This window comes from Gavialis gangeticus, unplaced genomic scaffold (genome assembly GCF_001723915.1).
Source record: "Gavialis gangeticus isolate Ggan-Ray unplaced genomic scaffold, GavGan_comp1, whole genome shotgun sequence".
In the NCBI taxonomy this organism is placed as follows: Eukaryota; Metazoa; Chordata; order Crocodylia; family Gavialidae; genus Gavialis; species Gavialis gangeticus.
Genome location: NW_017729031.1, coordinates 107,009,845 through 107,024,667, shown reverse-complemented (window position 1 = coordinate 107,024,667; position 14,823 = coordinate 107,009,845). Strand labels below are relative to the sequence as shown.

Genomic DNA, 14,823 nt, shown 5'->3' with positions numbered 1-14,823 from the left:
TTGAAGTCTCCCCAGACACAAGATTTTAACATATAACTTTTAAATAGAATGCACATTATAAGGCTGTTTATTTCCAAAATATGGAGGATTATTTTTATAACACTCCTGTAATTTTTTTTCTTTTTTTTTTTTTTAAGGTAGAAAGTACTGTTGTTGGACTCCTGTGGCTTTGTTCTTGTCTACAAGGGAATTTTCCAGCATAGCTATATCTGTTCCACTATAGCTATTCCAGTATATATTCCCATTTGGACACACTCTTCTGAAATAAAATGATGTTTATTCTAGATAGATAGATAGCTTAGCTGTAGTGGAATATACAGCCTGCTCTAAATCCTCTTCTATGTCAGAAAATGTCCCTGAGCAGACAAGTCCTTGAAAAGCATCAGGCTGTTAAAGGCTAATTATACAACTTATAAGAGGGATCAGTGAGCTCTTCATTGGGAAGCACCTCCTTACTGTCACTTTTGAGGACATCTGCAGGAGCCCCACTAGTTTTTTGTCAGCAGCAGATTTTTTAAAGGAGGAGCAGAAAAGATTTTGGTCTGATTTTTCTGGCCAATCACAAAATTGAAATGAGTGGGCCATCTACTGTGTCCATCTACTATGTTCTGTGAGAACTGGATTTCTTCCCTTCTACACTGCCCTGAATCAGATAATGTACTACTTTTTTCACACAAGGGAAAGAAATTAGTGGAGGGGACATTTCAGCATTAAATGAGATTTTTTAAAATAGTTTCTGGGACAATTTGTCAAGGTTGAAGTTCGTCAATTTGCCAAGCATCAGATTGAAAAATGAAAGGTGGAGCAAAAGCAGCTCTACCAGGGAGGTACAACCTGGCTAAATCTTAGTGCCTCATCATCCATTTCTTGATTACAGGAGTATCTACCAGGCTCCTACAGCTGTAACAGGAGATAAGCTTTCTAATGTCAAGGTTTAATGTACTGTGGATACCTAGGGTTTTAGTTCAGATTCATGGCAATGTGGTCCAAGGGAAGGTCAGAGGAATTCTCTGATCCATTCCATCTAGCTACTCCATGTGCAGGTAACATCTTATCTGCATGTCTCGGCTTCTGCAAAGATGTTGAAATAGTCTCCAGCAGTAATATGTCATGGAACATGCATGTAGTCATGCACACAACTCAAAGCTATCTGTAAGGTTATAGATGTGCTAGCATCTGGGCTGAAGCCCTCATGTGAATGAATTACTAATGTTTCCATGCTCTACACTAGTCTAATAGAAAGAAGACGACAGGTCTATCACTGCACATCTGGTCTTAGCAATCAATTGTGCATCAGCTGTCCTAAATCAACATTGAGTGTTTATAATTCTTTCCTTTTGCTGGATAAAGTTGTGGATTGATTATGATAGTTTGATGCGAGATGAGTACCAAAGAGGAATTTTAGGCCAAAGGGAGCCCCCATTCCATAGTTACTGCCACCCAGTCTTTTAGATCCCAGCATTAGAGAACATGTGGTATGTTGAATAACAGACTGGGGTAGGATGACCATTACCCATTGGTTTGTTAGTAGAAGATGGCTGGCAGGAGCCCAGGTAGAATGGGGTAGTAGTACTGTTATTTTAAGAACTTTTTGTTTTGTTTTTTCTTAAATATGTGCAAAGAAAAGGGATGAATTTATACAGATCAGACCTTGGACAACCTGGAAATAGAGTAACCCCTTAAGAATAACATACATCGGCTATGGCATGGAAAGAATCCCAAAGGGGTTAAGGGAAAAGTTCCCATTTAATGGGTCACGGTTTTACCACATATGTTCTGGTTTTTAGTCCATTTGTCCTCTGTCTGGTACCATGAGCACAAGCCTTGGCTCTGGAGTCTGTGTTCTTCCCAGTGGAATTAGGGTGAATCTTAGTCATTTGCTTCACCTGCTTCTAGGAACCTTTAAGGTGAAGGGGAAAAAAAATTAATAAGCCAACAGTTGCTGTTCACTTGCTCACTTCAAGCAGAAGCTGTTTTTCTATAGTGACTGCATGGGATTCAAAGGAGACCAGCTGAAGAGAACCCTGAGCCAGCTATTTGCTCCTTCACAGAATCTGTATGTTTTTAGATCACTTGCTCCTGCCATGTGGCATATCCAGGCAAGGCAAATGGTGCTGACCCATCTCCTCAGGACTCTTAGCACAGCCTAAGCATCTATACCAATTTGAATGTGCAGAAGCTGGAGAAAGGAGGAGCTAGTTCAATCAAAGGCCTTGAGTCTTTGCCAGGAATACTCTGACCTGAGAGCAGCAGAGGAGTTACAGATCCATAAAGCAGAAGCCTATATTTTTTCCCCTTGTATTTGGTTAAATCCATTCCTGCTTTAATACTAGGCAGTAATAAAAGGCAAATCCAGACCCCATAGCTGTGTGATAAGAGCACCAGGCACTTATACCTGGAAGACTGTGCCATTGTCCCAATGCATTGCCGTCTTGACTCCAAACACCCTAGACTTGGGCCCTTCTCACACATTCACTTGCAACCATTGGAAATCGTTGGAATATTGTGATTATATTCAAGTGGGCTCATGTTAGGGTGGTGTTACATGTTCACTTGCAAAAGTTACATGTCATTGAAATGTAGTGGCTTATTAAAGTTTGTGCATGTTAGGAGATAACCCTCACCTGAAAGGGAACAACTTTGTCATGCCATGGGGCACTTAGCGTGTGTTAAACTGCTTGCATGTGCATCTGCTTGTGTTTTAACTGCACTGAGTGGGTGTTCAGTGTACAACACCATCTTTACACTTCTCTGCAAATACATTTCCTGTCGATCCAGACCAGCCCCCCTCCCATCTCTAGAGTATGCTGTCTGTCATGACAGACAGAGCAGAACTAGTAAAAGTCCATAGATCTAGTCAGTAGATCTAAGTGGATGTGACTGGTCTCAACTCTAACTTGTCTGGTACTAGCCTGGAAGGCATACTGATCTTTCCTCTGCAGAACTAGATTTGTGGTTAGTGTCGGTTTTGAAGGGAATGTTTCTTTCTGCTATAACTAGCCAGGTGCTTTGTTTTTCTATGACATCCTTTGAAGCATGAGAGTGCTGTATGGAGAAAGACCCCAGTGCCTCACTGCTCTGGCACAAGCTCCTTTCAGCTGGCCACCTACCTGTGGTGTTTACTTGCAGGTATGAACATCATAGACCCGGATGCATTCCTGGCAGCTCACATAGCAGCACCAGTGGAAGATGCAGTGGCACTTCTCTTTCCGCTTCTCAGTCCTGGTGTTGTGACCACGTCCACAGCACAGCAAGTCACAGCCATCGATCCCATGAGAAGTGACATTGCATGTTCTGTCCCGTGTCCCAAACGAGCCAGTCTCTGGGTTGGGCTCACAAAAGTTGGGGGAGTTCTCATAGTAAACCAGGTCCCGCTCTGTTGGAGGCTTGAAAAGGGCATACTTGGCACGCAGCGTTTCCACCCAGCCCCGGGACTCCCGGTGTTTCTCCACCACCATCTCTGAGGCACTGTCGTACTTATCCTTCAGGTAGTCACCAATAGCCCGAAAATCTGGCTGTGCCCACCAGCAGGTCTTAACCTCACAGCTTCCTGAGAGGCCATGACACTTGCACTTTAGGTGCATGTGATCCAGGATAGTCTGTCCAGAAAAAGCAGACAATCACACAAACTTTAACCCCCACTGACCTGGTTTTGTGTTCCCCCTTTTGTGACTGCATGCATTTAGACCTGAGGATGGACATGAGCTTTGCCCTGTGGCGATAGGGGACAAGACAAAAAGCAGTGGCCTCAAACTGCTGCAGAGAAAACTTAGGTTGCCAATTAGGAGGGACCTTTTTACTATGAGGGTGGTTGAGCATTGGGACAGGCTACCTAGAGAAACTGTGGAATCTCCATTCTTGGAAGCTTTCAAGAACAGGTTGGGCAGACATTTGACTGGGCTGGTCTAGTCAAGGATGATCCTGCCTTGAGCAGGGGCTGGACTAGATGATCTTGTAATGCCCCTTCCAGTCCTACTTTCCTATGATCCTATAACATGAGTAAGGTTTGAGAACTGCAGACAGATTTCTAACCTCCCCTCCTCCCCCTTTCCTCCCCTCCCCACCCCACGCCTGTACACTTAGCTCATCATAGAAATTAGCTGCACCAAGTTGGATGCTGGTCTTGCTAATAAGGGGCAGACAAGGAGGTAGGAGTCTGAGTCCCAGCTCTGCAGCAGGCTTGCTGTGTGTCCTTGTGCAAATCATTTTGGGTTGAAACTTTCAAATTGATCCCTGTGTGGGATGCCCAACAGGAGATGGCCTCTGGTCTGCTTTCCTAAAACTCTGGGACTCCAAGCCTTTTGCTGGCTTCACCTGGAACTGTAAGTACTTGGCACTTCTGAAAATTGCCTCCCTTCTTGGAAATGTGGGCCTTACCCTTTCAGTCTCTCTGCCTTAAAGTGCAGATAATGTTGACTGTCCTCAGGGTAGCTCAGCTGAGCGCTCCTATTAGAAGACACGAGGAACTCCATCTTTGACCCACACTAATAACTTTTTTAGTACTAAAAACCTATTTTAGATTTGGCAGAAATAACCCACATGAGCTAACTCTTAATTTTGATAAGTGAAGGGTGAAAGGCAAAAACATTTTCCCATTTTGGAAACACAAGTGCTTAATATGCACGAAAGGTCTGTGACTCCAATGAGTTTGTCAGTTTTATCCCCCTTACACAGATGGGAAAACTAAGGCACAAAGCAGTTTAAGATTACATGATGAGGCTCCTGCAGTTCCCAGCCTTCCTCCACACAGAGCCTGCTTTGCTTCCTGGATCTGCTGATTTGGATCAAAAAGGATTATGGACTTCTGTTTCTAGTTATGAGACTCTGCAATACATTTTCAAGACTGGCTCCAAAACAGTCACCTCAGTGTGGATCAGAAAATCACTGGTTTCTGTTAAAGTTGTGAGGCCTTTGGTTTAGGAAGGTTCTGCCAGTTTCTTGTAAAGGAAAAGATGTCAAGTGAGAGCATGAATTAAATGAATCCAAGTGCCTCTCCTTGCAGGCATTTCTGTCTTCTGTGGCTGGATCATTAAAACCTGCACCAGAGCAACAGCCTGCATTGTGAGGTAAACAATTTTGAAAACATTTGGGAACAAAGCACAACCAATAGTGGATTTCTGTATTCACTAATGCAGTGGTTCTCAAGCAGGAGCCCAGGGTGTGGCCAGATCCTTTGAAGGGTGCACGAGGTATGAGGAGATAAGCCAGGCTCATGCTTGTCCCTACCTGAATGATCCCCCACCCACTGTTGCCCAGCCAGTACTGTAACATATAATATTTGTTTTTGAAATGAGGTGCCACTCAAGTCACAAACATTATGGAGGTGTGCCTCAAGTCCAAAAAGGTTAAGAACCACTGCACTAGTGGAAGCCATGTCCTGGCGGTAGGTTCCTGGGGGTTACATGTTCTGTGCCCTTGAGTCTAGGTCTGATGACTTGGAATGAGGGAGGGCTCTGGCGACTACAGCCTGAGGATGGGTTGAAACTGAGTTTGTAAAATCTCTTGCAAGCAAGGAGTTGTGTGCTCCAGCTAGCACAGAGAGGAGTCATGCAGACTTCTCTCTACCACTTCCAGCCTTGCCACCTGCGGCGCTACAAGCCTGGCCTGCTGGCCAGTCATTACCAACTGGGAAATGCTGGGGATGAAAATCATTGTGCTCCTCAAGTTATTTTTCCCTTGCTGACTCAGGAGTTAATAATCCCTTGGTCATTACATGGGGATATGGCTGACACTGTCTTGCAAGGACAGTTACCCAGTCTCTCTTAACTGATGGGAGAGAATAGGGTTAGCATAGCCAGTTGTGCCAAACATATTACTCGGCTTCTTTGTCTCAATCTGGATGTGCCTGAATAGAGAGCAGCAGTGGGTCCATGTTCAGGGATGCTATATTGCTAATCCAGGGCTGCATGCAGAGCTCTCCAGTGCCCATTAATGAGCCAGGCCCTGATCCAACCCCCAGGAAGGCAGTGTTCCCATTCTCTGGAATGTCGCAGCAGCTGGATCAGGCCATCAGGTGTACAAAGAACTACAGTCTGCTCTGGTTTGTCACATGGGAGCTGGGGGAAAGGCACTCACCGTTCTGCCCGCTTCATTGTTGTGTCTGTTCATGGCAGATCGGGCATCTGGACGGTTCTCTCGGGCATCTGCAAACTCCCGGGAGACCAGCACGCCGAAGTCAGCATCTTCACTGCAACCACCCCATTTCCAGCCTTCACCCGGAGGTCCCTTGTGGTGTGAGTCGCACCCGCAGATGGTGGAGGTGCCCTCAGCACAGGAGCGGGTGACAGCAAAGGCCACACCAGCTGAAGCAATGGCATGGACAAAGGCAGATTCTCGTGTGGCTGGGAACAGGAAAGAGCCCACAGGATTATCTGGTAGGACAATATACAGCCATTTCCCTACCCCAGACCCAATCCCAACACCTGTGGATCCTGTTAGAAAGGGGGTTGTGTTTTTTACATGTAATAGAAAATTAAATCCTGTTCCCACTCCCCTACTTCCCCCCAGATTAGCATGGCTTGGTGCTAGGGAACAGACCAGTGCTTTGGATATATGCAGAGGGGAATATCAGTGGGTGAGACAACCCCAGGAAGACTCCAGGTCTGGAGTTCACACTTCCCAAGTGAAGTTCACTTATTTGAAAAGTTCAGAAGAAAGTCACAAGAACAATTGTGATCCAGAAATCTGCTGTCCAAGGGAAAAAGAAAAGAGCTCAGTCTGTTCAGCTTCTCTTGGATCCATTTAAGTGGTGACTTGATCAGAGTTAGTAGGGTCCTAAACAGGGAACTGATTTCTGACAACAGGGGCTCTTTAATCCCTCAGATGGAGGCAGAACAAAGTCTAACATCTGAAACCAAAGTCTAAGCAAAACCAGACTAGGAATCAGCCCCACATTTTTAGCGATAATGGCTGTTGGTCATTAGAAAATATGTGACCTAGGAATTCTCTGTCCTTCAGAGTCTCTAAATCAAGCCTAGATGCCTTGCAGAAAGACTCTGGATTTTATCCAGAAATTATATAAACCCAGCATCACAGTCCAAATGCTAAGATTCTGTGTTACATTGGAGGCTCAAATGGAGAGTTGTAGGGCTCATGGGCACTTGGTTTGTTTTAAGAAGTGGTCTTTCAGATTTAAGTCTTGAACATCTCGTTGATAAAGTGGGATCCTGAAGTAAAGGAGCTGATGGGAAAATATCTTCCCTGAAACAAAATACAAGTAGGTACTTGGAGAAAGTGCATGTTCTAGGTACAAGGCCAAGGAGAAGCAATCTTCTGGGCTTTGCAAAGGCTTTAAGGTAAAACTCCCACTGCTTTGCTTCCATGAATGCTTCCAGATACTAAGGGAGTGCAAAAGGTTTGTGCAAAAGCCAGAGAACAAGCTAAGCCTAGTGCAATGATGTTTAAACTGCTGAATACCTGTGGTGAAATGCTAATGAGACATCTCTGAATCTGAATCAAGCCAAGTGAGATCAGTGAGGAGGGGCAGAGGGGTCATCTTGCTGCTGCTGTGTGATGATGACATCCAAGGGCAAGACTACTGGCTCTCTTGCTCCCTAGAAAACTTGAGATGTCAGTGCTCTGTAGTGCTAGAGAATGGAGATGACAGCATCACTTGGAGGGAACAGTGTGGGGACAAGAAGTTCAGCTATGGCCTCGGGCAAGTCACCCTCACTGTCTCATCTCCCCTCCATGGTTCAGAAATACACATGGAATTCCTGTGTAACCCCAGACAGAGTCTCTCTTAGCTACAAGGCTCTCACAATGTTGTTAAGCTAGTCACATCCATGAAACAAAACTCAACAACTGCACAGGAGGCTTCAGCTTCCAGAGGTCAGCTAGTTCCTGTTTGTTGCTAAGGTAAAGCTTGTTGTTTCACAAAAAGGACTAATTTTTCCTCACCCAGCATGAGGCTGACCTAAGCCTTAAAAAATGTTTCTGCACAGTCAAGGGGAGATTGTGCCAAGGGATTTCTGGGATGTCACTGTGGGTAAGAATGTAATGCTATCTCCAAGCACTTTATGCTACTAAATGTCACCCCGTTTCCTACTCCAATTCTCAAGGTCATCCGGTTCCTCCTGTATAATATTCTCATCCTCCCATGTATCGCTGTATTAGATGCTTTGTTGAAGTTCAGATAAATTAGCAATCCACCTCATTTCTCTTGTCTAGAAAATCAGTTTATTTTATCAAAGTGAGAGATCAGGTTAGTCTGGAATGCTCTATTCTTTATCTCAGGATTCATGAGGTCATGGACTTCATGTTGCATATCATACCTGTTCCCCTTCAGTTCCATGTCTTCAAGTATTTTTTCCTTTGTTCTAAAGCCTTGCCTAGCACTGAGGGCAGACTGAGCCACAATCAGTTTTGACCCTTCTTAAATGTAGGCACTACCTTTACTCTTCTCCAATCATATGGTGCCACATCTAACTTGAGGAATTTATTAAAAATTGCTCCTTTTAAACCTGCTCTTTCATGTGCCAGCTCATTCAGACCTCCGAAACAGAGATTATCTGGTCTCCCAGACTTGAGTGCTTTGAGCAATTTTAGGTTTTGCTTCCACCTCAGATGTACTAACTTCCATATATATGCCTGGATTCCCATTAGCCATTTGACTTCCTCCCTTTTGCCCACCTCCTACATCCTCCTCACTGAGGTATTTCTTTAGTATCTGGGCAACACTTGTATTATCTTCTGCCTACACCAAGAAGATTTCTGGAGCTAAAGTAGTGGCTTCTGTCCTGGCCTTCTGATGTCCGCAGCTACCATTCACTGTAGATACTAGGGCCACTGAAGCTGGCATAGTGCTCTCTTGGCTCAACCATGTGGAGATAAAAAGAAGTTAATGTATATGAGAGCAAAACCTTGAATGAAACAGAGAAGGATTACTCCACAACTAAGAAAGAGCTGCTGGTAGTGGTGACCTTCTCCAGATGCCATCATTTCCTGGGTAGATCATTATTCATTCAGAAGGTTCCATAATTTCTGTGAATCCATGAGGATTCATAGAAATTAGCTAGCTAGTAACCCAGTACTGGCCCAGTAGCTTTGAACAGCTGATTCAGCTACACTACTGGATTAGATACCAGCCAGAGAGGCAGAACACTAAGCTGATGCCCTGAACAGGAACCCAAGCCTGGACAACATCAACCAGGAGACCAGAAATAGAAAAATACCAGCTTAACAAAAGCCTTTACCCCAGAAGACAGGGTCATCAATGATGGAGGAGAAGCCCCACTTCAGGACAGAAGGAGCCAAAAGTTTGAAAGAGACACAAACCACAGACCCAGTAGTTTCCTGTCTGAGGCACTGGAAGGCAGGAGGGATTTCTAGATCTTCTGGAACAGGTCCTGGCAGACCTAGGCACCTCTAGACAGAAAATACACATCTGAATTCCACCAGAAGCAAGCATACTTGAAAGCTCTGGAGTATATGGGCCAATGCACTTAACCAGTTGTCCTGAGGGTCAGTTCCTGACACCCAGAAGTCATCACATGGCAGGGGAACTGGCATTAGAGAAGCTTGCCAAAAGCATTCAGTCTTGGATACTGCTGGCCTGGTTGGTGCAGGCATGTCAAGGGCCAGGTCATTCTACATTGGCACACTGCAGTTACCCTCTCTTGAATGATGTTCTAGAAGTTCTTCTCCAGGTAGGCAGGGATTCATCTACTCCCTGATCATAAAACACTAGATGGTTGCTAATGTGCATAAGAAGCTTGTCTACCGGTACAGTACTCCTCCTCTCCTGCGCAGGTCTCAGAAGTTCAGCTTTTAGTCCTGCATATTCCAAGAGATGTGTGACATGCTGGAGGTAAATAAGACCGACACTGCACCTTAATCACCGACAGTCAGCCTGGAGAAACATCCCAATTGTACATTGTCAGCTGAATTGGCATCTCTAACAGATGCCAGCAAAACTGGGATAGCTTATTTCCCTGTCCTGATAACTGATAGGACTAGTGTGCAATTGTCCCAAGGTACACACCATCTGTGATGTTGGGGTATGAGCTTACCCTCCCTGGTAAAATTGCCGAATGGGCCAGAAATGAGAGAAATGTTTGTTGATCCCTTAGCAGAGGGATACTTAGCACAGATGGAAGTATGGGCAGAACTAGGATTATCAAGAAGGGGGTGCAAATGGTGAAGTACTAGGGGTCTAGGGCTATATTATTCAGTTTAAGATCAAAGCAAAAACAAATATATCTTTATTGGAATGTGTATTAACTTGCTATGTCATATCATGTATAAAAACCACAACTAGGCAAAAACAATCCAAATATGTTGTTTCATTAGTCCTGTAGTCATTAGAATTCAATGTGCATCTCTTTTAGATTCATCAGACAAAATCTAGCCTTCTTGAGCACCTTCACAGTTCAGCCAATGCCTCACAGAAAGTTATTTCTACACCTGAGTTAATGTTTTTAGCTAGAATTTAAAAAAATAGTCTGCAGAGCTGTGAAATAGGAACTACATTACTAGGAGCTGCTAACAAATAGAAGAAATGCAGGAGAAAGGATGGCTTGATTAGTGGAACATCAACAATAAAAAGGAGAGAGGGTCATTTACACCTGCGGAATTAAGAGTTTAGAAGGAATCAGGTAAGTTGCAATGAGCCATGAAGTCAAATGACTCTCTCGCTGCTGTCTGAATAGAGATGCTGTTGCCAATGCCAGGCAATTGGATTTAAACTTTGGATGGACCAGGAATCAAAAGGTGGAGGGGGGAGGGGCAAGGAAGGGGTGCAACCATACCAATGCATCCCTCCTGGATCCACCCCTGGCTGGAAGGAATCCTCAGCACAATCAGCAAAGTAAGAAAGCATTGACCACCCAGAGACAGAAGGGACACTACCATTTATGGGAGTTTGCCCAGAAGTACTTGCAGCATGATGGGTATGGGCCAGGAATCACAGAAAAAGGAGATGTCTGGATGCTAAGCTGCAAGAGAAGCACAAGGGTCCAGACAAGGGTGATCAGCAGAGCTGGCAGAGATACTCTGTGAACTCTCCTTTTTCTGGGTGGGAACACAACAGGCTACAAGTCTGGTTTATACAGGTGGTTATACAAGTGCCTGCCTCCCACTGAACTCATGGCTCATACCAACCTTAACCCTGTTCCTCCAGAGCTGGCAATGGTCCAGTGCATTCGCTGCATTAGGTGCTACAGTACTTAATGGTGGAGGGCTTGGCAGAGCTGTAATTACAATAAGACATGGAGGTCTAACCTCTATCCTCTGACCCCTGACCTCATGTTCAAAGGAAAACAGTGCATGTGTGCCTGGAGAGGCTTGAAACTCTCATCATGGTTGTGAGGTCCATAGGCTATGGCAGTGCATGGAGATCTGCCTGCCATGGGACCACCAGCAGTGGGTTGGATGGGTAAGTGAAAGCATGGGCTAGATGTACGTGAGAGTGCTGTTTCCATGTAATAGGTCAAGTGGTTGAGTGTAGAGTATGTGGGAGTGGTCCATTTGTGTTGGATAGCAAATAGACAAGGGCACACTGGATCATTGCTCAAAGAGGGCAGAGTTAAGGTGATGTTGGTGTGTACCTTTACTACCCCTGATTTTTCCAGGGGTTTTTTTTTTAAGTCACGAAGCTCAGTCTCTGAAGACTGAGCACTGGATTTGCATGTCAAACTCCCCAGTTCTATCCTCAACTCTGCAGTTGACTACTGACCTCAGGGACACTCAGGGAAATGGAGTCACCAACTTATGCCCTACTTTTCCCCACTATGAAGTGGGGATGATGGTGTCTCAGTTCGCAGTGTGGCTGTGAAAGTTGAAGAGTACTGTAGCATGCTGTAGAGCATGCTGAATGCACAGAAGAAGAAACCCAGCTTTTAAGTGACCTGAGTATCAGTCCCGGTGGATAAATGGGCTCTGACCAGAGTACTGTTATGGCAAGAGTTGCCAGATGGCACAATTACACAGTTTTATTTTCAGTTTTCTTTTCTGTAGACAAGAGAGTCTATAGTCTCTGAGGAAGTGCTGTTTTGTTGTGTGTTGGTTATATCAGTGGTGGCCAGCTTTTTGGACTGGCGTGCCACATATTAGCCATGAATCCTACCCACATGCCACCCCAATCCCTTTCCACCACCCAGTTGGCTGCTTTGCTTTCTTCTCCTTACCTTGTGCTCCCTGTCCAATCTGCTGCTCTGCTTTCTGCTCCCTGCCCTATTTGCCAGTGTGCTGCCTGTCTCTTCCTTGTCTGCTGCAAGTCGCATGCAGAGCCTGCTCATGCCACTTGAGGCACATGTGCTGTAGACTGGCAACCCCTGGGTTATGCAGCCATCCTTTTAGGGAGAAGCTGTGTTCTCCACTTTATGCTCCAAATGTGGGGACAGTCTGTGGGACTGAGCGTTGATTGGTAGCCTGAGCTTTCTACCAAAGGGGATGGCCTGTGTGCTGTATGCCTGCCTTTTTCCTAGGTCTGCCATTTTGTGTCGGTGTGAACAGAAAGCCCATGTTGGAGGAGCACCAAGCTCTGAGCCTGCGTTCTGTGCACATGAGCTAGAAGAAGTTCTGGCTACAGCCATGTTTAATCAGGGTTATTTCTGTCTACCTTAGCAGCTATTTTGCCAGGAGCTGTGCTCAAGGGCTATCAGCTGAGATTTGGTAGCCACAGGTTGGTGGGGAAGACAACAGAGGTTCCAGGGGTGGGAGAAGGGCCTGGAAATACAAACGAAAAGACTTGAAACCCTCCACTAGGCCTGCACGAGGAGTTGGGAGAATTTCCCAGCAATGAAATGAGCGAGCAAAGTTCCCAGAACCAGGGGAGGGGCCAGGGAGGGAGGATTAGAGAGATCTTGACAGTGCACCACTGCGACTGTCTCCCAGCCAGGCCCGTTACCTGCTGGGACACTCAATTTGCCATTGTTCCCTCAGTGTCACACTATATTACCAGCATAATGTGGAATGTTTCCGCCGGCCAGCGTACCCACGGCACAGAGAGCTGGCATTCCCCGAGAGCACCTCGTAGCAACGGGGCAGTGTTCCCCTGTCCTGCCGTCACCCTCCAATCCCGCCAGCCGGGCTGGGAAATCCCTATTGATGGCTCTCCCCCAGCCCCCACCCGGATCAGAATGGCTAAAGGGCGTGTGAATGGTGCAGCAATTTGAAACGACTACAGCGCTGGGACGGTATCACTCCCCCTGCCTCACAGTAGGGGAGGAAGCTTAGCTCTTTCTCATCAGTATAAGCTTATTTTGCTCTCTCCCTCTCTCTCTTCCCTCCCCCTCCCCTTAAGTCTCTGGAGTTTATATCAAGGCTGCCCCATGATCCCACACACCTCTGTTTAGATGCAAATGACCACAAGCATCACGGCTGAGAAAAGCCACGGGTTATCTCGGTGCTGTCTGCCTTTTCACAGCTCGTGCTGCAGACTCTGTGCCCCTCTGCCTAGCCCAGCAAGGGCCTATGGCCAGCCCACTTCCAGCTCTCTTCCACCGTACAGTCTGAACCCACTGTCATCTTGTTAACAGGAGCCGGGCACCTCCTATAGGTGCCTCGGGCTGTGGCCCAGGCTCTCAGCCTGAGGCTGCCTTGAGGTAACTGGACCCCCTGGGCTAAAGGAAGTGTGTGTGTGCATGTATATGTGGGTGTGTGAGTGTGGATGCCCCGGAAGGACAAAGAGTGAAAAATCCAGCTGTTCTGTAAGGGGCGGGGAGGGGAGGGGAGCGAAGCTGATTTTCCAGAGAGCTTAGCATGTTGGGAACAGGTTGGTGGCTGAGCACTATTGAGTCTGGCCCACAGCATGTAAAATCCCAGAGGTGAGGGGGCCAGGGCCACTGGGAGAGGTTGTCCTCCAATCTGTTTGCTGCTGGTTCTCTTCACCTTGCTCTGGTTCCTTTCATAAGCACCCCTAACGCCTCTACAGCTCCCTCTCAGAAACACTAACTCTTCTTAGCTCACAGGTGCAGACACCCAGGTGCTAAGCAGAGAAGGGCCCCCAGCCCAAGGTTGTGCAGCAAGTCAGTGGAAGACCTAGGAAGGGGAGTGACTCCCAGCCCCATGCTCCCATACTGCGTCTTCTCAGAAGCAAGACTTTGGTGGCATCTGGTCCTTGTTCCTTGTGAATAGGGGCTCTCTATAGCCCTAGCACTACAAGAGTCCCAAGCACAGAAGTGAGATTAAATAAAAACATCGGAGGGGTCTGTACTCTGCTGCATTTGGATAGGGACTTGCAGGATGCTGCCCACAGCACCTGGGCACAGCTAGGGACAAGTGCTGCACTGGAGGGCTGGGGAGCCCCATCAAAAGGAAGGGACCAAAGTGGCACTGTGGCCTTCAGATTCTTGGCCAGGCAGAGGAGACTGGAGCTGCCTCATAGGAACATTTAATGTGCTTCTCTACTCTGGCAAGTCCTAGCTAACAGGGAGGCGCACACCCAATGGCAGGGAGGGGCCATCACCAGGGAGGACTATACTGCAGTTGCTCAGGGATGCAGGAGGGCAGTCAGGGAGGCCAAGGCGGAGATGGAACTGGGACTAGTTTCCCGGATCAAGGACAACAAGAAGTCCTTTTTTAAATACACAGGGGGGCAAAAAGCAGGTTCCGGGTAATGTGGGGCCCCTGCAGGACACACTAGGAAATTTGGTCGTCACACCAGATGACAAAGCCAACATACTTAACGATTTCTTTGCCTCCATTTTCCTGAGCAGAGACCAGAACAGCCACCCCCCCTCTGGGCCCCCCTCAGGCCCCAGGGGAGGCGCACCTAGGCCAAGGGTTAGTGAGGAACTAGTTAGGGAACTTCTGGGGGGACTGGATGTATTCAAATCAGCTGGTGCGGACGATCTCCACCCTAGAGTACTGAGGGAATTGGCT

The 14,823-nt window shown here is 46.7% G+C and overlaps 1 protein-coding gene across 1 annotated transcript in view; it reads right to left on the bottom strand.

Moving 5' to 3' along the window:
- Positions 1-3,119: 3,119 nt before the first annotated feature.
- WNT3 (Wnt family member 3) overlaps positions 3,120-14,823 on the bottom strand; it is a 98,775-nt gene continuing 87,071 nt past the window's right edge. Inside the window, exons 3-4 of the mRNA XM_019523007.1 lie at positions 6,076-6,341; positions 3,120-3,599 (exon numbers count right to left, since the gene is read on the bottom strand). Coding sequence (XP_019378552.1) covers positions 3,120-3,599; positions 6,076-6,341 — 746 coding nt within the window. The remainder of the gene's footprint in view (positions 3,600-6,075; positions 6,342-14,823) is intronic.